Source organism: Clinocottus analis, unplaced genomic scaffold (assembly GCF_023055335.1).
Source record: "Clinocottus analis isolate CAN_PGR_092001 unplaced genomic scaffold, fCliAna1.0.p SCAF_3, whole genome shotgun sequence".
In the NCBI taxonomy this organism is placed as follows: Eukaryota; Metazoa; Chordata; class Actinopteri; order Perciformes; family Cottidae; genus Clinocottus; species Clinocottus analis.
The window spans coordinates 8,735,637-8,759,075 of NW_027176042.1; the positions used below are offsets into that span (position 1 = coordinate 8,735,637).

Here is a 23,439-nt window from a genome sequence, read left to right on the forward strand (position 1 = left end):
CATGCAACCCATTCCCTCATCAAGCCCAGTTCTCCCTCCACTCCTCACCAGATCATCACCTCACTTCCTCGGAGCGACTGCTGCGGACACTTTTTCCAGCATTTCTGCTTGTGTGTAACCTGTGTTTTCTGCTGCCTCAGTCTCTGCTCCCCTTGGAAATCTCTTGGTCACTGCCTTGTCAACCCAGCCTGCCAGCAGCCTGCATTGACACCATCACCAATCCCTCACCTTGCCCTCCTCTGGTTCAGTTTAAATAAAGCTAATTGTGTATCGCTCCAGCTCCGTGGTTCTTGCTCTTGGGTCCAGCCTCGCACAACTCTAACACATTCAGCCTTTAAATCTGCTATAATCAAAATGTTTTAATATCACAATGTATCCTATGATAATGTGTAATTTCAATTTCACATTGACAAACCTCTGAGAATTTTTACCTCAAGTGTTTCACTGACTTTCAGCTCAGTCTACAATTTAATCCTAATTTGATTTGATGAGTCTGATCAGTGCCTACAACCAGTTCTTCTAAAAAAAGTACCATTTGTTTTGTTGTTTTTCATTTGGGAAAGGGATTAGCTAACATCCTTCTTACTTTGGTGAACCCAAACCCAAATGTTTGTGAACCCAAAAATCCCCACCAAGCGCTTGTAATTACATTATGGTCAAGAAGACTCTAAAATCAACGTGCAGCTTCTATCTGAACCCCAAAAAAACAGGAAATGCAGGTTTCAATGTTGAGTTTTGAAAATGTGCCCATAAGGGTAATAATTTGCATTACCACTCACCAATAACGTTTTTTTAATACCTTGTATGCCAGTTAGGAGTCATGAATAAAGCAAGGCAAGTTTATTTATTTAACACGTTTCAACAAGTCAATTCAAAGTGTTTCACGTAAAACCATTTAAAATATCAAAGCATAATAATAAGAAACCAAGATTTAAAAGCAATTAAGAATATTTATTCAAACATTAAAAACAGTCAAAAAGATACAAATAGAATACAACTTACAGTGCAGATTAAGAAAAAAAACGCAGTATCATGAAATTGATTAATATCCTTGAATCTGGTTCAATTAAAGGCAACAGGAAACAGAAAAGTCTTCAATCTGGATTTAAAGCAGCTCAGGGTCTCTGCAGACCTGTTTAAGAAGCAGTTTGCGGAAATTCCCTCTAATCAGTGAGATCATTAGTACTTATTTCATTAAAAGGGCTGCAGGTCATTAACTACATGATGATTCTAATAATTTATTAAATAGCTATTATTACGTGAAATTTTTTTTGTTTTGTTTTACGAATGCCCCCCCCCCCTCCCCCTCCTCCCTCCACCCCGCCCCTCATTGGTAATCTTTTACCAATGGGGCGGTTCACAACTTGGAAACAAACTATGCCCTTGAATGTCTAACTAATAACTAATATATAAAGACAATTAATTACGCACTAATAAAGGGAACCTTACTGGAAAGTGGTTCCGCAATGTTGCAACTTTCTGCACTTCATGTAACAACAAACATCATCTGGTGCACAGTAGAATGCGGATGATCCATTCTGCCCCTCTCCTCCTCTTCCTCCTCCTCCTCCTCCTCCTCCTCCTCCTCCGACGGACGGCGCACAGAGTGGAGCACGCTGGTGAAGCACGTCTCCTCCCGGCCGGCTGATGGGCGGCTCGGCTCTGCGCCGCCCGCCCTGTGGGTGTGTTTAAGGGGAGCGGGCCTCTGCATCCACCTGCTAGCGCCCTGCCTCCCTCCAGTCAGGAGCGCCCAACTTTCCAGAGGAGCACACGCTGCGTGCCTGGACCGCTCTACACCGCGGGGACTTTGTTTTCAAGTGCTTTAAATTTTAATTTTTTTTTTTATTCCCACCCCCCCCCCCTTTCTTCACCCCTCCTCCCCCCTCCCCCCCTCTCACGAGATGTTGCTTGTGCTCGTGCGTCGACGATATCTCCTCGCCTCGCGGTCTCGCGCAAGATTGTACTAGAGAAACATTTTCTCTCTCTCTCTCTCTCTCTTTTTTTTTATTTTTTTTTTTATTTTTTTTAAATTCTCTTATTGTGCTCTGACAAACTCCGGGGCCACGCAGTGTGCACAGGTACAGCCCGCCCTCCCGAGCAGGGACGCTCCAGCAGCAGCAGCAGCAGCAGCAGCAGCAGCAGCGGGATTTTCTATTGTTATTATTGATTTCAACTTGGAGACGAAAGTGACCGAGCTGTTGGAATTGGTTTTGTTCAATGACTTGCATGGTTGGATCTGAAGTTATATTCGGACAGCTGCACAACAAGGTAAGCCTGATTGTGCTTTTGCTTTTTCCTTATTATTTTCTCTTTAGCCTGCTTTATTATTGATGCTTTTAGAAAGCTTACCTGTCTGCAGCTGCCCGCTTTAAAAATATATGTATTTCTTATTGTATTATTTGCAGAATGCTTCAAGGACGGTTTCCTCTTTTACCATTTTTAACAAACAGAAATAGATGAGCATTAATACAATGTTTGATAGATCAAAGCCTCGATTCTTACAGGAATCATTATGACTATTTATGGAATTGCTATTCAGTGCACCGTGCGCTCTAATACCACACCAGACTGTTTACAGTTCTGTCGTCCATGTGTGGCCAAGGCTGGCAGTCTGTCACACACAGATTACAGTCTATATCATTCAGCAACATTGAACCTTTTTTTTCTTCTTTTTTTTCTTCTCACATCTTTCTTCAATGCTGAAGAACATTGTGATGGGAATATATTAACACAGCTTGATGTGGTTTTCCTTGTCCATTCATTCTGGGGGGGGGAGGAGGATTTTTATAAATGTATTTGATATGATAAATGATGCATATTTTTGTAAGCTAATATTTATTGTCCTCTGAGTAAACCAGCAGGATTTAGAGGAAGGGTCATGTTGCCCCTGATCTGACTTGCAGTTATTAGCTTTCATTTTTAGAAGTTAAATTGTTGCTTTTCATTTGCCCAACATGTGGCCATTAATAAGTTGTAAGCTGAGAGCATCAATGGAGGGTGGGAAATCTTGTGTATGAAGCAGTTGGGACAAGTGTGATAGATTTAACTGATAAACCACCTATTTTTTTTTCCTTTTTTTGCAAAACTAAATTTAGAATTTTTAAAAAACAATTCTCTGACTGAAAAAGACTGAAAGATGTGTTTAAAGTGAGTGCACTCTGTGCCTCTCAGTCTCCTCTGTGTCATTTGCAAGCAGTGCCAGTGTTTGATTTCATATGCTTGTGCGAAGGACTTGGCCTCTGTCTCAGAATAAACATCTGGATGGTTAACACACTGTCAGTAAACAACTGGGTTTAAACAGCTGGGCTACGCACATAAATCCACCTCAGCCGGCCGGTCTGAGGACCCTTTGGCTCTGCGGACGTCTCCAAAAGGTGTGCTTAAGATGGAGACCCGCTATGTCCAGCGTTTGTTGTCGGAAACATGCGGAGATGAGCGGTTTTCCTCCAAGCGGTGAGGTCAGGTTGCTGTTTGGGGAATAGAGTGTGGTAGAAAAAAAAAAGTTGAAAACGCAGACAAGTGGCAACATGGTCGAGATGATTAAATGGACCAAGAGTGGATTTGACGGAGGATTGCCGAGGGCCAGAGGTGGCCTGTTGGACAAGTCTTTTCTGATGATTTGGTGACAGATGTGAGGATCATTGTGGTTGCTCCTTGCCGTCTATCATTCATTAACCAGGAACTTCATTGATGACCACTGCTGCATTGTTTGGAAGACTTGTTAAACTGTTCCAGTGAGCGTTTGAGCCGTCATTATTTGTAACCCCTTTTAGCACAAAGTTAATATTTTATTTTAGGTTGCACCAACCCCAACTTTCCCCCCCCCCCTTGTCTCTTTCTCTGTGAGCACGAGGTCGTGGTGCAGCCCCCTGTTAGGTGAAGCTGTAATTACAGAGCAGCACACACACACACGTATGGTGTCATGACGTAGGAATGTGTTTTGGGTTGCGTGGAGAGGAGCAGAAGAAGAAAAGCTTCTCTTACTAGAAGTTGGCGTGCCCTTTCCATCAGTTTGTCACACACACACACACCCACACACACACACACACCAAAAAAACCAAGCATAATTCTTCCCAAATGGAAGTGCGCACATGTCTAAAAGCTTGGACCGTCTCCATTCGTTTTTTTGTTAAGCTCCCAGAGATCTGGCTGTAATCCCCACACCTCAGCGCTGCATCACCAAAACTCACAGGGGCCCTGGGAGCCATTTATTTGACACGTTTGAAACCTTAATAAACAACCTATTGTGGCATATTTTTATGTTCTCTTCTCACGTGTTTGTTTTTGTCTCTGCAGAGATTTAACAAAAAGAAAATATAAAAGGCTCTTGGTGTGCCGCTGGAGGTTGGTCGACCATGCAGCTGGACGGTCTGTGGACGGTCCACGCCCTCCTGGCACTGACCGGCCTCGCTCTCGGGAACCCATTGATCAATGACCCGCTGGCCGCACCCCGAGTCTTCATCTCCTTCAAAGGTAGGAACCTGAACCTCACGCGCCGCTCTCCTATTCCCACCTGCCTCTCGCGGCCACCCGGCGTTCTTCCAGTTCTATGCCGGTTTAGTAAACTCTGCTGTGTGTTGGGCTCATCGTGTGACTGACAACTTGACGGTTGTCCAAACGGAGCCGTTGTGGCTTTGGTAAGTGCTGAGGTTTTTCTTGTTTTTTTTTTGCAGAGGAAGAACTCGCAGCATCGCCACAGGCCGCAAGCAAATCATACAATTCCCATTCGCTGCCCCTTCCTCAGACCTCCAGGCGATGTAATAACCACCAGATGCTTCCACTGGCTTATATTGTACAAACAATTCAAAAACACAAATGGCGGCTGAGCAGATGCCCGTATTGAAGATAACGCGTTTCTTGTTCGCACTCCATTTGAAACAATATACATGATTATTGTTTTTGTCGATCAAAAGCGGCGCTTTTATCTTCAATCAGCTTTATTGTGGAATCCCTAAATTGGAGCCGCAAAGGGAGATGGTATAATAAGGAGCATGTAATAACTCTGTGGCCATTATGTGATTATTCCCCCTGGTGAAGGCAGACGTGTGCTTTAGTGGGTTGTGTTTGTACGTTCCAATAGCCGCACATATTGGGGGAGATTGGTTGCCGGGGTTCTGGTGGTGGTGGAGGAGGGTGATGGTGGGGGGGCAGAGTGAGAAGACGGTATTATCAAGAGCAAATTGCCAGGATCAGCCAAGCACAGCGACGTCCCCGAGGCCTGTCCTGCTTGGAGATCAAGCCTTTTGATTAGCATCCAGAGAGAAGGCGAGGGAGGGCGGGTGGGCGAGCGAGCAGCAGCAGCGCCCCTGTTTGCTTTGCTTTCCATTTCCCAGCGCTCCCCAGTGCAAGTTGACTTAATTAAGTGGACTGGCACAGTTCATTGTCGAAGGCGTTTTCCTGCTTTAATCAAGTGGGATTTACCACATCAGTGAACGCACATCCAGAGCTCAGCAGTTTTTCTTTCTTCGTTTCTTTTCTTCTTTTTTTTTCATTTTCCAAACATTGTCTTAGTCCGTCCCCTACACAAACGCTGTGTTGTGTTCGGAGAGCTGTGCTGTTTCTATTTTCTGTGAGCAGCCTCGTCGGCTTTTGCATAGGTGCATCTTTTGGATGGCTGAACTCACCAGAAATATATTCGAAAGCAGTGGACTACAGCCGCTGTTCTTTGGCTGACAAGCAAAGTGGGGAAAAGAGCTGGGCTCCCCTGCTTACCTGTGTGTGTGTGTGTGTGTGTGTGTGTGTGTGTGTGTGTGTGTGTGTGTTTGTCTCTCCAGTCAATATGAATTTCACAGTCTACTGCTGCTGCCTCTCTCAGAGGAATGCAACCCCCTTCTCCATTCAATATTATGACTTTCTCTCCCTTAATTGCTTTTTGAGAGGCCCATGTAGTCCTTACCTTGGCAAGTCGGCTGCACTTCCCCTGATGCACCATGATGTGTTAAGTTTTTTTGCTTGAGCTGTTTGGGATTGCAGATTGCCGCCGAGCAGCAACTTCAGCGGAACACAGTTGTGGCGACAAGTGTGGACAGAAAATGCAGGCGGGGGTTTTAATGAGGAAAAGAATGCGTTAATTATCAGTCCCCTGGTTGTTATTATGGATTGCTTTGGCACCGAGTCACGCTGTGAGGAAAAAGTTAAATTGCAGCCGTAAAGTCGAAATGTCTCTCTCACCGTCGAGCTCAACACATGCTCCAAACTGATTAACTCAGTAGCTGAGGAGCGAGGTTCAGAACCATGACCTCCATCTGGGAGGCCCTTGCTTCCCTATTAAAGCAGGAAGAGTAAATCATGGGGCCTAATTGCTTTGCTTTGGCTTCATGCAGCGTGCACAGCTTTTATGACAGGGAGAACACCACCTTCTGTGGTATTGAGTTCAGAGGATATGAGGGGGAAATACCTGTACACCTTTCAATAAGATTAGACTTCGTAGAGTCTGAGGGACAAACCGTGGAAGTAGACTTTGTACGGGCTTATCTTGTTTTCTAGTCGGCTGAGTTTGCAGAAAAAGAAAGAAGTCTGCCTCCGATCCGACAGCAAACACATTAAATTGGTAATCAATGTCTCATCTGACACTAATTCCCAATATCAGATGAGAACCGAGTGTTTGATAGAATGAGAAGGGGGAGCAGAACAAATCCACCGTAGAAAACAAGTTGATATTTTAGGGTTAGCTGAGACAAGACTGCTGTCGCCAGCAACTCCCCAAAGAGAGGAGTTATATCAAATGACCGGGCAGGAACTGCTGGGAATCGGGTAGTTTGAGTCCACCCAGAGTCTATCACACCCATCACAACTTTTTCTAAAATGTATTTAATGTTGGGCTGCAATTAAAAACTACATTAATTATTGATCGTTTTCTTGGCTAATCAGTTTTTTCCGATGAAAAGTCAGAAAATAGTGAAAGATGTCTGTTTACAAGGTCCCTTAGCTGAAGGCAATGTATTCAGCTTATTTTATTCAACTAACAGTCCAAAAACCTGACTGCTTTAAGTGCGAGATAATATTTAAATTCTTTCATTTGTTCTGCTTGATAAAATGCTCAGATGGTCAAAATACTATAGTCTGTCTTTGATCTATGGATGAATCTCCTTGTTATTGCACTTTTTGTTTAACTTTGAATCATTTCCGTAAATTCGTTGAGTCGTGAAGGTGTGTTCATTTGTGAGCTTGATTGTTCTTTGTGGGCATGAGGGACGTAGCGTTTGAAAAGCTGTCCCTCAGTGAAGTGAAACGCAGAATTAACACGTAAAAGGGTTGCGTGAGAGCATCGCCTCACCGTGACACCGCTAAGTCATGCAAGTGCCTTTGTGACGTAAATCCAATAAGAGGTCGACTGATTTATATGTGCAGGGTTTTTTTTTGCATTCCCGCTTCTGTGTCACGCTGTGAGGTACAGTTTCTGAACGGACAAAGCATCCTCCGGGGAAGTTTTAGCGTGCAGAGTTTCTCAAAGAGTGCAACATTGCTGCCGTTGGCCCACATCCCCTCTTCGACATATTCAAGCTCATGCATTAAGAAGATCCCAATCTAAATCCATGCTCATTGCTCGGCTATTCCAGGCCTATACTGTACATGAACCTCTGCCCCATCTGGGCTTTAATCACTGAAAACTTAATTTTACTACAGTCCATTCAAAATTGACTCAAGGCGCTGCCCGGGCTTTATGTGTATTGTTTACATGGAAGAGCCAACTTGCAACTGGAAGCCTCTGGTGACATGCTAGAGATCTTTAAAGGAGCGCTTCTCTCGGCCTGCTTAGATAAACAGACAGCGGGTAAACATTGGTTCAGAATAAACAAAGCACAGGGTCAACAATCTCCACCATTGTACATTTTCCCTTTTGGAAAGCCATGCTGTCGTAATCTACGGAGTCGCGCATTGTGCCACAAAGGCCGCGTCAGAATTACCCCGTGCCCCTCTCCCTCGCCTTTTACTCACTCGGCGTCGGTGACATTTGAAACGGCCGCTTGGACGACTACAGCAAATGGAATGACGTTCCGTCAGTACAAAGGAAGAATTCTTTAAATGCCGCGACATCGTACGGATTACAGCCCGCGGCCTCCCCTCCTCCTCGCTACCTACGAGCTCCAAATCCACGTGGACGACACCAGAATGTGGGTCAACAATAACACACAGTGCACCACTGACCGGGGCAGGTGGTGGTGAAAGGAAGCAGCTCTGCCCCGTCATTATTCCAGATATTTCCCATCTGCATGTCTTGCCGTGAAGGACTCCCAGTCTCCTATTTTTACTCCTCAGCAAAGTCTTTCGTCTATATCGGGCGTGTGCGGGTGGGTGTGGGTAAGTGCGTTTGTGTGAGTGGGTGGCAGCTTAGAGGGTCAGAAACTCTCTTTGGGGTTAAATGTAAGGCATTCTGATATGTGTTAGCCCTTGTTATGCAGTGTTTTTGTTACTGGTAATGCCCAGGAATAACAACAGATGAGGATCAAATCTGAAAAATTAAAAAGTAAGCCAGTTGTTTTGATTAGTCAACAGTTCGCTATCAGTTCATCTCTGGGCTTGCCCCGTCACTGCCGTCCTGTCACTTATGGGAGTAAATATTTAAGCTGCCGTCACCGTCGTTCACACAATACTTTGCAGTGGCCACTTTCTTCTGTGCGCTCCAGAGGCACATATTACTGGTCAGAGGTCTCTCACGCTGTTATCAGCGCTGACCTGATTGGCTATGACAGCTTGCAATTGTACAGGCTGGGGTCGAGTGTTTACTCAATATTGCCTGTGTGCCTGAGAAACTATAACGTGGTTTCTTCCTTTTGCTCCGAGCCCACTTTTGCTGCTTTATGAAGTAAATGCAACATGATCATCACCAATAACTTCCTGTTTGCAGCCGACGTCTAATTTGCAGGGTACCTCAAGCAAACTGGCACACAGTCGTCCTAACTTTAATATTGCAGCGTTGTCGAGCCACAAGCAGAAGCCGCGAAACCTCTGCCCCAGTAGTTTGGCACCGCCGCGGATGTTTGGCTGTGATCTCCAATTACTGTTTGTGAGGTCTGAGTCCTTCTATCCCGACGGCAGCAAATGACTGACAACGCTTTGAGAACCACTGTTACTTTGGCCTGGTCCCAGACCTCAGCTTCCCTCCGCAGCAGCTAAGCCAGGTTATATTTAGTGTAAAACTCTCCTCTCCCTCAGCAGGCACATAGCAGTCATTCGCAGCAGCGTGGTTAACCATTGAACACAAACGCAGACGCAGCTCGGTCCGGCACAACTTGCACTCCGCTGCGATCCAGCTGTCAGTAGTGTGACTTTATTGGTCGGCCCCGGTCGGCTCAAAGCCATCTGTAAATGTGCGTGCGTGCGTGCGTGCGTACTATATGGAGTGGAATTTGTGTCACATTGTGGAACCATGTAAAATTCATGCAATGCGCACTTTATTCATGTCAGAATTGAGTGTATTTGTGCACCTTGACGTGCATTTATCTCTCTGACAAAGCCAGCTTCTAAACGCATATCTGTATGTCTCAAACTGTCACGGCACTCTTCATTACATTGAAATCGAAATCCTGCCGCTATCGTGCTTGAAATGACACTGCATCGTTGAAGGTGCTGCTGTCCTCGTCTAAACTCAGGGCTGGGATGATTATCAAGGTAAAAGGTTGAATACCTATACTATTATTAAATGTCGATATGTCCAATGGTGTCCGGTTGACAGGTCAGGAATCAGGTATCGATTAGCCATCTGCCTGTGACCCACTTTTGTTCCCTTTTGGGCAGATGACTGATGGGACCATGATTGCATTTTGTTTCCGGACCAATTGGTACATTACTTTGTATTGGAATACATAACATGACAGCTAGAAAGAAAAAAAGCATCAGTGCACTGGAATTAAATTATATCATAACTATGTGAATGGTATTTCAATGTGATCTTTTCACACAAACTAATTGCATATATTGCATGCACAGCAATTAATCAACATTAAAGTTTTTCATTTGTATTTCATCATGTTCTACGCACAACAATTCAATTATTTGCATTTGAATGTGGCACACATTCAGCTCGATAAGGCTTTGCAATTCCCCCTAAAGTGTCCTAATCTGTCATCCGTGTGCATCGGTATTACAGAAAGCAACACTAGGCCTATTCTCACCCCTCTCTCCCTGTCAGGTGTATGTGTGGGACGGACGTGTGATATTCCTCAAAAAAGACGAGCCTGTTGGCACCTTTCAGCACATTGACCCTGGATCCAGCAGTGACCTCGTGTCTGTCTCCAACTCTGCCAGCTTCCCTCTGCAAATAAAATCGTGGTCACAGTGTCATCTCATAGCTCCGTCCGCCAACCATCGGCGCTGTCTGCGCCTCCCACCCGGCGCTGATGGAATATCTGTTTTATTCTCTCCTTCCCATGGTTGTTAAATGCACACACACACACACACACACACACACACACACACACACACACACACAACCCTTTCTTTATGATGGCGGATGAATCGAGTCATTGTGCTTGAGTGTTATAGAATAGCTCCACTTGGCACCTCGCTCAACCTGATTCCCAGACCATATGGGCCTGAGGTTGTAAAGTGTATCGCAGGCGGTTTGGGTGGTCCTAATGTTTGATAAAAAAACAAAAGGAAATAGTAGCAGTGCTTGTTTCCTGATTCTCCAACATCCGGCCAATGGGTGCTGGATGTATTGTACGTGTCAGCAGGTAGCAAGGCTCTCAAACACCTCCCAGGCGATTATTGTGGGCAAAGGGAACTGAAGGTGACAGAGTGCCATCTAAATATAGCGACTCATCTTTGGATGCTTGGTTTCCTGCCGCAGTTCTGTCCGTCTTCCCTCTCCTGCTCATTTCTCTTCCCCCTGTCATGGGAACGACAGTAAATGCACAGGGGCCCGAGGTGTTTGGGATTCCTGGCATGGAAGGCTAGCTCTCTTTTAGCGTCTGCAGAAGGAGGTATGTGTTGTGTTGAGAGCGGGGTGGTTCACCTCTTTGGCCAAGACAGGTGAAGACCTGTGGAACAGCCTCCTGCGTCAGGTTACGGGCTCAGTCAGTGTCTGGCCCCTCCGGCGAAACCAAGATCGTCTCTCGAAAAGACTGAGGACCCAGTGTTGTCTGTCCGTCTTGTCTTTCACAGGCATGTTGTTGCATCTGTTGCCCCCCTCGCCCCTGCACGCCCCCTCCCAACCTCTCTTCACTGGACCGGAAAACACCAGCCAAATTGTCCAGATACAATGAATCACTTTTCCCCACCGATGTAAAATCTCCTTCAATGTGTGTTTTTTTTTCTATTTATGAAACTATAATTTCTTTGTTTGTTGTTGTTTTTGACCAGCCTTACATGAAATGGCCAAAGCTACAGAATAAGAGCAACGGTTACAAACAGAGCAGAGCCAATGCAATTATGCCTCAGTGGTGGGCCGTGGGATTCAGACCTAGGCCTTCAATGAGTGCCGTATAGTCCACATAACGGGCGGACTGGCATACAGGGCGAGGGGACTGCGTTCCTCCCCGTCGGGGAGAGAAGTCACAGCAAGCGCATCGTCCACGGCCCCGGAATGGCGAAGTCCGGGCACAGTCAATGAAGCACGCGGCCGGAGCCGGCGTGCCACCTTTGGGTCGAGCCTTTTCAAGTCGATCGAGAGCCGGTCGTAGCGCACCACAGCACCACAGCACGGCGACACTGACCCTGCACAGTGCAGACCTGACATTGCAGCACAGTTGTGCTGGCGTCAACCTCTCCCTCTCCCGGCCTCTGCCCGCGCAAAGGTGTGCACCTTGCAGAGGACGCGTGTAGAGGCCACGATGAGATGCACCAGCACCCCCAGGTGCAGCAGCAACTAGCACTGTGGCTTGTTTATGACTAAATACGACTGCAAATGTAAAATCAAACGTCTAGGGTCCTGCAAAGGCCCTTCCATGTATTTTAACCAGGCTGATCTTACAAAAATAAAGAGAAGTGAAATATGATTGGATAAAACATGCTGGTAAACAGGTCCCACAAGAGGCCTGAAGGAGCAGAGGAACAGATGAAGGCAGCTGTGCAATGAGAAAATAAGCTAATAGGAAAAAAATATTATAACACATGTAGTGTATTTGTGAACAATAATTACATTATAAAAAAAGCCCTACCTGTTAATTATAAATATATATAAATAAATACATATAAATATAAATGATAAAATAGTTATAGCTTTGTGATTCTGTTCAGGCCTTCAGAGAAGACTTAGAAGGTCCTGTCGGCCCGCCACTGCCGTGCACTATATCAGCAAACATGTTGGGGCTGTAAACGATTGGTCCAACATGGTCCAACCTAAAGAATAAGACGGTACTTGGTTGTTTTCGTGCTATGGTAGCTGGAGACCATGTCGGTCACATCATGGGAGCCCTGTCATGTGCGCTTAAGATCAATTAATCTTTTCAGTGACGTGACGAAAATGGTCGCTCGCCTTCTGTTGTTATGAGCGCCCCATTGTTCAGAAAACTGGAAACGCTTAACAGCGCAGCGTTCTCAGGCTCGGGATATTGCTCAATCTGAGCCTGAGACTTGGTATCTAGCACACCTGCCAAGCGTCAAGGTTGGTCCCTTTTTTCTTTGTGGCATAATTAAGACTTCCTGTGGGATTTGGTGTCTTTTCTCACCTGTGAAAGCAGGGCATTAGTGGGGACTGGATAAACAGGTTGAGGACTCAGACTGGCTTTGTCTCTGCAACGCCGCTGGGGCTAAACACTGTATATTCTTAGCGCTAGTGTTTCTCTTGTGGCAGATTAAGGTGTCAGGTAGAATAATGGTCCAGGTGGATTAGACACTTTAGTGGATCCAGCTCAAACCTGCCCCCAAGTTTCACAAAAGGTTAATGCTTTAGAATGTGATCCAAGCGTTATAGTGGTTCTTTTTTTGTCTCGTATGGACACAGAGGTGATTTGAGCCCCATTGTTTAACATTTAGCTACTCAAAGATAACTTGCGTTGTCTTAGATCATTAGTAAAGGAAATGCCTTCCATATTTGGTGCATGAGAATGTGAATGGTATTCAAGTTTTAGTAATCTTTTGTCTGGGCCTCCGCAGTTGTCTCGCAGCTCCCCTCCCTCTTTCCTGTCAAAGCCCTCCCTACTGTACAACTTCTCCAGAACAGGTCCAACAGCCTTGTCTTCCACCTCTGCAAATTCTCCCAGGATCACCTCCCTCCACTGGCTCCACTGGCTGTCTGTAGCTGGCTTGTATCATATTCAAAGCCCAGAGCTGGCATACCAGTGTTTGAAAGGATATGCACCGCTCCCCCCCCTCCACATAAGGTACACATAAGACTCCTGGTTCGCTCTTTGCTCGACAAACCAAGTCATCACTTGTTCACTCTCGTTGAAAATCCTTCCGACTCCCGACTGGTTACAGCGCTCTGATCTGAGCAGCAGGGTCACTCCCTTTAAGCGGCTGCATGTTCTGTGAATCACAAAGACTGTTTGGCTCTCGTTGGTCTCGAGAGACTTTTCTTACTGTGTCCTCAGATCCGATCATCGTCTCACTTTTTTCTTTCATGGACCTTCTCTTGTCAAATTGCACCGATATATGTCACTGCGGATAGGCAAGTCGGCCTACATGCAGATCATTTAAACATATATGTTGATCCACTGTGGCTTGGATTGCATGTGGACGTTAATAGCTATGTTATTATCACACAGACCTATTTCATATGGAAGGTGTTCTTCCTGGTCAATAACTAGGAGTGCTCAAACCGGGTCTCCTTGCATGTGTAGATCCCTGAAGATGTTAAGTATATGGTAGATTTTCCAGAAAGGTCAAGTGGGGGGCCACGAGTCTGACTGAAGAGGTCAAGGCCGCTGCCCTCCCCTCTGATCTACAACCTCAACATAATTTCTCACCCTCTGTCAGTGGGGGATTGAGTTTCAGACGCGTCTCGCTGCTTAAGAGACTCTGGCCCTCTAATGTGACCTCTCTTCTTTGAGGTCTACAGTAAATACACCGTGACTGAGGCGGTGCACTGTACCGTAACCTCAGAGCAAGGCGGAATATAAATTGTCAGATCACGCACAAATGAAAGTACAGCTGAATGTTTGTTCTGCAGACATATTGCACATGTGCATGGTGTGTACGTTCACCCTGCAAAAACGTAGACACAATGTGGTTGTTTCCAACATGTGTCCAACATTTTTTTGGAATGAGATTTAGTGTTTCTATCATGTACCAAGTGGTACAGTTTGAAATCCATCATACCAGAATGAGTTATTGGGCTAAAAGGTATTCATTGAAGTTATATACAGTTTTCTCTAAATCTTCAATCTAAGAAAGAAATACTGACTGCAGAAGTCAGGTAACATGATATAATGCCATTAAATCAAGTGAAGTCAGTGTTGTTTTTATAGCCCAATATCATAAATCTCCTCAGGGGGCTTTATAATCTCTAAATTAATAAAACACCCTCTGTCTTTTTTGACCCTCGCTTTATACAACACAAAAAATCCTAAACAAAACCCTTAAAACATGCAGTCACACACAAAAATAAAAGTGAAACAGAGACTTATTTGAGCCAGACCTGGCGTAGTTTGGTTTTATGTTACGAGTTCAGAAACCTTGAACTTTTAGAATAAAAACACAGACCTAGTGCAGCATTTTGGCCTTTTCTTCTGGTGTTTTTCACCAACATGTACTCGATATCAAGCCGTATGTTTTGTTAGAAATTCTGAAGTGAAGTAGTTTTCCATTTGCGTTGCGAGCGCAGCAACTGGAACGCTACACTGACCATTGTTTCAGAGTTCACTGAACCGTGTTAAGAGAAAATTGCAGTCAGCATTTCACCAAACCTTCCGATTTCAATCCTTTCAGCATGTCTGTCCCCGCTTCCCACCTCCTCATCTGGTCAGTGATGAGGTCATATACTATTCCACTTCAGTTGGGGGTGCAAGACAATTTCAAAGACACACCGAAGAGTTTCGCACTCGGGCATGCCACAATGCATGCACTTTGATGCCTTTGTCGTGGCATGGTTTTGAGATGGTGATTTGGAGAATTCCCTAAAGCTGCATGTTAGTGGAGTAGGTGTTAATTGCAATGTGTGGGGATGGACTTTCATTTACATCCATTGAGGCCGGGCCAGGGCCAGCGGTGACCCCCCGACAGGCGTTTTTTTTTTGTCAGCGATCCATCCTTTCAAACCCCCTCCTGCGGTGGCGGCGGCGCCCCCTCTTGATTGGTGGAGGAGTGAAAAAGAGGAACCCTGGCATGAAACTCCCCTTGTTTTTGTTGTTGTTTGGCGTCGCCCACACACTCTTTCCCCCTGTGAAGGTCCTATAGCCGCAGGGGTATTTGTGTAGGTTTGCCTCTTATTCACAGGAGTTCATACACATTCTGGGAGACCTGGGGGTGGGCGTCAAACTGGCATCAGGCCCTTTTTTTTTGTCAATGAATGCGGCGCCCAGCGCCCCGCAGGCCTTTCTCTGTGCTGCCTATAGATTTCTCGCTCCAGGTCCGAGGAGCACCACTGTGGAGCTGCTAAAGGGAGGACAGCGGCCCAGAATGGAGGTGAAAAATGAGGCTTTGCATTGGAGGGAAAATGAAAGTCAAGAGGAGAATGTTTACATCCTCCGCTCCGGCCTGGCATGCTGCCAAACCAGTAGTGGGCCATGTGTTGCAATGTGAAAGCACAAGGATTACGAGCATTAGGGGTACTGTTCGTGAAACAGTTTGTTAATACCCAAATGTTGCTTACTTTGTTCAATCACTCACCCCCGCCGTCTTTGATTCTCTGATCTCCCTGCTTGTCTGAGCGGGATGTACACGCTTTTGAGCTCCCCTCATTGTTTTGTAAATCTTCCGACGAGATGAGTGCGCTGTGTCTGTGTTTGACTTATTAACTCAGTTGCTTGTTTTCCTGCTTAGCCCTTCAATGGGGGGCGTTAATGAATACTTTATTGCCACTTTACTTTGTGGATCTTAGTGGAGGTATTTAATTTCGCCCCCCGGGGACGTCCTGTGGCGTTTCCCAGAGTTTCGGAGTAGCCTGCTTTGCATTTCCTTTCTCCGAGAAGACAAACGGGTCCAGAGTCCAAGATGAACCGCTCTGACAGAGGGAGGGTGAGATGGAAAAAAAGGGGGTCAGAGAGAGGAAGAGATGGAGTCTTGGATTTCACTCATGCAACTTTCCCTCCAAGCTGTGAATCTGTCCAAAGTCTCTTTCATGGGCTGCAGTGGGGATCAGGTTCTACCCCCACTTGTCTCCCACCATCCCACTTTTCATGTGCTCATGTTCTATCTTCCAGGGGGGGGAATAGAGGACCGTTAGGGTGCTTGCTGGGAAACGGAGTTGCAGAAAGCATAGAATAAGTTTATTGCCATGGCAGAAGGTCCCGCCAGTAACTGCACACTGTCGGACGCGCCCATATTCTGTCACTTATCTTGAGTTCAGCTCCACTTGTGTGTAATCAGGCTGCCATCCATACGTGTGTCGCCGTTTCGGTTGTCTTTCCGCCGCCTTCGCTGCAAGAACAAACTTACCAACTCCACCTCAGGTAACGACTGATGTCATCACCCACCTTTGCAGTGTTTCCCCGCTTTTGCTCATATCTGTCACACTGAGCAGCTCAACTGTGGCGAGTGTTTACTGTTTTAAAGGCCTGTAATTAAGCCAGTTAACCTGTTTTCCCGTCATAGTGAGCGACCAGAGAGGGTTTCAAGGGGTCCCAGCGGCCACCTCTGTCACATGTTGGACCTCGTAGTGAGGGATGGCTTTTTAATGGAGGCCTCCCTGCTGGCCCGAGCTAGTGAAATCAACCCGAGGGAATATTTAAAAGACTGGCAAAAGAGCAGTAATGAATAAGCAGCTCTTCCTGTTTTCCTAAATGCGGTTGCAGCATTGAGCAAAGGTAATTGATCGTGACTAATTAGCGAGCAGAGATAAATGGTGATTGTAGGTGAGATGCGGCGCTTTTAATGACACGCTGGGGGATGGCGTGCACTGTGGAATTAACTCTTCAGTGAGTCCGTTGGGGCGCCAGCCCACGGTAAAGCTCAGTCATGTGTTTGTGTTTGCAGGTTAATCGCCAAGGCACCTCAGGACTCATTGGCTTCGCCGGAGCATGTGGAAATAAATCAAGTGTATTTTCCGACGTTTGAGACGTTTTTTTCCCTGAAATAAAGTGCTGCACCAGAAATAATAATTCTGTCGGGCTTTGTCGGGTGCTCTTAGTTTAAAACTGGACACTTGTCGCAAACTTGTTTTGTTTCAAGGGGACGAGCGTTGCATTAAAAAAGAAAAACTACTCTGACTTAGACATATATTTACGCTGACTCCATGTTTTTCCGGATGTTGCGTGGTTGGAAAAAAAAAAAAGGGAGCACAAGAAAGCCTACTGAAACTAAACCAACAAGGAACCATAAGCCACGTTTTTTTTTTTTAAATGATGTGCTGTTTGAGTTGTGTAATATCAGCTTGCTATTTTCACCCTGTTAAAACATGAAATCCTCCTCCAAGATCAAGTTGAGTTCTAAAATAACTGGCAGACACCAGAATCGCTGATAGATGCAGCGATGACTCTTCTCACAGCTGGGGCTGTTCATCTCTCTTCGTTTAACACCTCTCTCTCTCTCTCTCTCTCTCTCTCTCTCTCTCTCTCTCTCTCTCTCCCTCTCTCTCTCTCTCTCTCTCTTAGCAACATGCTTCCGCTGCTTGGCAATGTTTGTCTCTCGAGAGGTGTGGTGAGCATTCACTTTCATGTGTTAACCAGAGGGGATCCTCTGAAAGGAGCTGTCATGACCCGGGACGATCGCTGACACACCTGAACGTTACCTGTCAGAGAGTTTCCTCCCCTTTTTTAATTCCCCTTGATAAAATTGTTGCGATGAATGCTTTTGGTTTGATACCAAACGTTTGTTGATAAGCCTGTGGATATTATCATTCTTTTGTCAGTGGTGTGTGTGTCTCACGTAAGATCGACGGTGAAATATGGCCTCGCAAAGACATCCCTTTTGATTAAATGCCATTCCCACAGGAGATGAAAGATACAAGCACTGAGTCGCTAAGCGTACCATTAGGTCTTTATTTTCTCTAATTTGCCACGTTAAATCAGACGTTCGGATTGGCAGGAGAGATAAATGCTGTGAGGGGAAGTGCTACTGTCTCAGTGGAACCCTGAAGCCGCAGCCTCGTCCTTTACATGCTTGTTAGGAAATAAAAAAAGGTCTTGATGTTAATTGTGATGAATATCATCCAAAAAAAATGAGTCCTTGCGGGCAATACATCAGCGTTAACCTCACTGGGCTGTGGAGAGAGCAGATATTTATGACTTATTTATCCTTTATGTCGGGAAAACTACTTGGACAACTGTGTCAGTGAAAGCTCTGCATTATCTTATGATGCAGAGTAAAGTGTGGTTTGTACAAACAACGATAATAAACTGCATGTCTTTAAAGAACCATTTCAATGTCTCACTCACTTAGCGCTGTTTTTTTAACCAAAACCAGTGTGGGGCGAACATGAACTTGTTTTATATCACGCAAGCTAGGAATCAGTCAAACGTATTGTACTATAATAGTTCATGTAGTTGGGAGTTTTAAATAAGGTCTGTGTTTGCATATATTTGGTCCAGAAGTCTGAGTTTTTTTTTGTATTATCTTTGCTGTAATTGTTTAAGCAGGTTGTCAGCTTGCATAATTATATTTTCAAGCAGAAATAAACAAGTGTTTTAGTAAAAAAACAAACAAATGTTGGGCTAAAGTAATCCAAAGCATCCTCCAAATGGGGATGAACACCAATTAATCTCCCAATGTTCCCAGTGGTGATGTACTGTAGTTAATCACACATTATTCCCAAATATTTTCTTTGCAGTGAACTCTCTACAAGCCATGCGTCTCGGACCAATAGTCGACGTTCTCACGATAAACTTGTCGGGGGAAGCAGATTACTCTCTCTCCTCACACAGAGGTTCCACGAGAGCTCTGTTTTGACTTGTTTCGCTTAATTGCCGTGTCAATTAAAATGTTTTTTTTTTTTCATTCTTCAGAGACATCGTGTTGGCAGGGCAGGGGCTGTGAGAATCACGAGAGGCTCTGTGTTGTTCACAGCTGGGTCTGGCCCGCAGTGTCGACGCAGTGGGTGAGAGGAAGGGAGGTTGGGTTGCCGGGGTGAGCAGCTTCAGGTGCGTTTCTCTGGCCAAATCCCGTTAACAAATCCTTCTTGCATCGTGGAAACAGAGCGGCATCGTCACCTTGATGTAAATGCGGAGTGAAATACAACTCAGCTGGAAGGTTGTTGATTTAGGGAGTGTAGATGTACGGCCAAGAAAGGTGGTCTTTTTAGGGGAGAATGTCCGAGATTGAGCAATTTTTTGCAAATTGATGAAATGAATGAAGCCACTTACCGATTTACGGTCACCTTAATAACAATCTAACTTTAAGCCTGCTCACTGAGCATTATGGGAAATTATGGGAACGTCTATGTCCTTCTCACTGTGCATCGATGGGGGCCAATGATAACATGCCATATTAACTGCTAACAAATTGGAGCAAAATGTTGTTATTTTTGGCAAAGCATAACAACTCTATCAATGTTGCCTTGTCGGACAAGAAAGACTTGGACCGTGATGGGTTTTATTTCAAATTGTTGGTTAATTGCGCAGGGCTGCGAAACAGTGTGAGAATGAAGCAGTTTGTTGAGTCTTTGGTAGAAAGAAATTGGTCTTGTGAGATAAAACTCTCGTTTTCTTAAAAAATAAGAAGATCCATGGTTGACAACAATGTGTAAAGTTCTATTTTGGTATTTTGGTGCACCATTTGAGTGAGTTACCACCATTTATTGAATATTTTCTTGGGTGAGCTGTGGCCTGGACCTGGACCCACTTCCATCCCGGTACTTCTGTTGTACTTCCGACAACACCATCTCCAAACTCTGCCTTCATTTTGATCTCAACTACATACCTTTAAAATATTGTGACCTACATCTTGCGTGGTTGCAACGCTATCACAGTCGCGACATCTGTCCACAGACATATCACACATTGAGGCATTTAACGCTTGATAAAGCCTGAAGCTGGATTTAGATTGGTTTGTGAAGGGTTATGACCCAACTACACTCCACGCCTACCTGCCGGGTCCCCCTTAACCAAGCCTACAATCTCTTCAGAGACCAACAATTGTATTTGTAGGAGAAAAAGGCTTAATTATATGTTCCTTTGCAGCAACACGCATCGAGCAAAGCGATTTTCTCTGCACACCTGCGATAGCCATCCTCTATCACAAGGAATAAAACGGCGTAGAGACGACTGCGCTGCATGTTCTCATACTCAGTAACAAGGCAGACACTCCCACCGTCGCCTGTATCACAAAGTGAATGATGCAATGTAAGCACAGTTGGAGCAAAAGGACACACGGCGCTTTTGCCGCACAATGATGCACCATCCTCCAGCTACACGCTGTGTTGGCATTTTAATTAAGTACAAGCCCGCATTCCTGGAATATTCTCCCATTAACCTCATGGGAGGGAAGAAGCAGGATAATATCAATGCCACCAACCTTGGTGGATGACTTTCTCGTGGTATAAGATTTCTCTCGTGATAAAAACTCTTGTGTGTTAATCTTTTTCATACCTGTAGCAACACGCCCAGACCAACACTTTTTATTTTTTATGTTCACACCATGCTAGTTTTGGTCTGAACACCTACTAAGATCTCAGCTCTAAAGAGGAGCTCTCAAGGTCCATCAAGGCAGAGCATTGCCTCAAACTCGGATAAAATGGAGATAACGACAATTATCTCAGTCACACTTTTTCTCTCGCTGGGAAAAAAACCAAACTTGAGTGCCTGGGACACCTCCCCCCCCCGCTGGTTTCTTGTCTTTACCATCTCGGAATTCACTGAACAAAAGCTGCATTTGAGCCACTTTGCAATCTATACTTCCGACCTCTCCCGCAGCTCATTACCCGCTGCCAGAACTGCTCAAGAGGAGGGCTGCAGGGTCACAGAGTGGGATATCCTGCCTGTCAGTCAAATATCAGGGCTGGCAGGTATATCCCGCTGTTGCAGATTTAAACCCAAGTGGGGGGAAGATGGACTAGTCATTAAAATCAGGAGAAAAAAAAAAAGCAGGGAGGCCGAGGTTTTGGTTTTTGCCAAAAGCTCGATGTATTTCCACAGCTGTCAAACTGTCTTTATGTCTGCTGCCGTGTGTCACCTGAGGCACGACAGGTTTCCTCTGGGTTAATGAGGAAGAGGGATGGAGATGAGGTGGAAGGGGGGGGGGGCAGAGGTTAGGACTTATGAGGGAGGGGGGGGGGCGTGCTTCTTTTCTAAAAATGTTTTCTTTATGCAGACCCAGTGCTGACCCCGGGTCTTATGGGATTAATATTGTGACCAGTGGATGGCCACAAAGGAATGTGATTATATTTAGAGTTTTTGCACACACGCAGGATTAAGACTGTTTTTTTAAGGAAATGCATGCTGGGGTAAAACCTCTGATCCTCCCACTCCAGTGACCCTAAAGGGAATATAGTATTGAACTGGTAGAATGAAATGAATGGATTTGGGTGCCATTTAAAGCTACTACGAGGAACTTTCCTTTTTTTGTTGATTTTGGCGATCCCTGTGGACTAAAGCGGTAGCGTTTCTGAGCACCAGAGTCCCTTTGAGTTAGTTTGCAATCGCCACACTGACGTTGGCGTGAGGAGAATGTGCCAGACATTTACCTCACCACGACACGCGGCGCAAACGAAGCCTCCACAAGTTGTGTAATGTACTACACAATACCGAAAGCAATTGTAGTACAGTGAACTTCTTTTGCTCCATTTCGACTTTTCATTTACTCCCACTTGCTGTGTTCCGCTGTCATGCCAGCCTCGGAAGTTATAAATGACTGTGGATTTGTGAGCCTTTCATGGGTTTGGGTCGGGGAGTCTCTTTTGTAAGCTTCAAATGTTTAGGGTCAAAGCAAGGCTGTCATACACCCAGAAGAATTATGGACGTGTGAAGTGCGAGTTTGTTGTTGAAATGATAAAAGGAAGTCCCAGTGGGACGGTATTTCATACCACTCCAAAAAACAACAGAAGGGTTGTCAGAGGGAGTGTGCATCTGTCAAATAAGGTGGGAGAGTGTTCAGAAAGATACATAAAGGTTTTTTTCTTGTTTTTTTTCCCCACCTGGTTTCAGTGCAACACTACTGGGAAGCTGCGGTGACCTCTAAGTGCACTCAGTCTCCCGGAGAGATTGCAGCCTGTGACAGACCATGATGTGGCCCCATTAGCTGAGATAAGGCAGGCAGGGATTGAGGAGCTCAGATCAATGAGTCATTACGGGGAGTGCAGAGCTCCGGCCGCAAACGCTTGCCAGAGCGGGATGCTTACAGTCGTGGCTTAGCGGCAACGCAGCCCCGGCAATCCCTCAGCCGCTTCCCACCAACCTGCGGCTGAGGCCGTCCTGGAAGAAAAACCCAGCAGGATTTTCTCCAGCTTAACGGTTGATTCCATGTCAAATATGCTATCCAGGAATGATGAGACGTGGATAGGAATCTTTTCACCTGACACATTTCAGATTGCCAGAGCTGCTATTTGGTTTCTCACCTTCACATAGTTTATTTGAGTCTGCCTTTCTGTTGAACGCCAGTGTTCTTTCTATGAAGCCAGGATTTATTTTCCATTGAAAAGCAACGTGGCTGTTACTTAATATTTAAGAAGTATTTTCAATGTTGAAAGGTCAAACTAAAGGCAAGCCAGGACATTGGTAATGCTTATCGCACACTGCGCGTGCTTAGGCCAAAGTTGAACCAGGAAGTTGTTCTGTAAACAATAATTAATAGTTAAAGCAGAGAGTTTTTGATTTGCTTTCAATTTGTCAGCCAACTATGTTTTTTACAACCTGTCTGATCGACTGACTCTGTCATAAATACAATATATATGTGTATGACCTTACAGCTTCTTTACCCACCTCTACCTCTGGCACAATGTGTGTTCATAACAGGTAGGTCACTGTTGAACTCTTATAATATGTCTCACAATGTGTTTAGTGCTCATACTTCATTTAGGATGCGCTCTCAATAGCGACGTCACCATGTGGACAGTTTGCGGTCATCATGCTTGACCAACATCGTCCTTACATGCTAGTATTTTATGTTTCCCCTTAAAGATGCAGGAAATACTTTTAGAATATTTTATAAATCCAAGTGCCGTTGCAATTTGATGGCTCGGGGCAGTGAGACCCTCCCTCGTCCCAACCGCCTGCATTTAGGCTTCCCAGCTATCAACAATCTTCCCTGGGGCTCAGTGCTCCCCTAACAGCCAGTCCTCTGTGCTACTCTCTCACTACATTTTGGCTGATATTGATCAAACTTGAAAGGGGAGCCCTTAAGTGAATGTGTAGAAAGTCCTGGCAATCAATGATTGACAGTTGGTGTTTCGCTCGCCAAGGTCACTTTGCCAATTTCAGCGTGCAGAAGAGCTGCGGGGCAATCAAGAGACGGGCGAGAAGGAGGGTT

At 45.4% G+C, this 23,439-nt stretch overlaps 1 protein-coding gene across 4 annotated transcripts in view; it reads left to right on the forward strand.

The window, feature by feature from the left end:
* The first annotated feature begins 2,144 nt into the window (after positions 1–2,144).
* The window catches only part of sema3fb (sema domain, immunoglobulin domain (Ig), short basic domain, secreted, (semaphorin) 3Fb), a 55,978-nt gene continuing 34,683 nt past the window's right edge, over positions 2,145–23,439 (forward strand). For all 4 annotated transcript variants that reach the window (XM_068593877.1, XM_068593876.1, XM_068593880.1 and 1 more), the window contains exons 1-2: positions 2,145–2,268; positions 4,297–4,473. In XM_068593877.1, the coding sequence (XP_068449978.1) occupies positions 4,356–4,473 (118 nt within the window). In that variant the 5' untranslated portion in view covers positions 2,145–2,268; positions 4,297–4,355. The remainder of the gene's footprint in view (positions 2,269–4,296; positions 4,474–23,439) is intronic.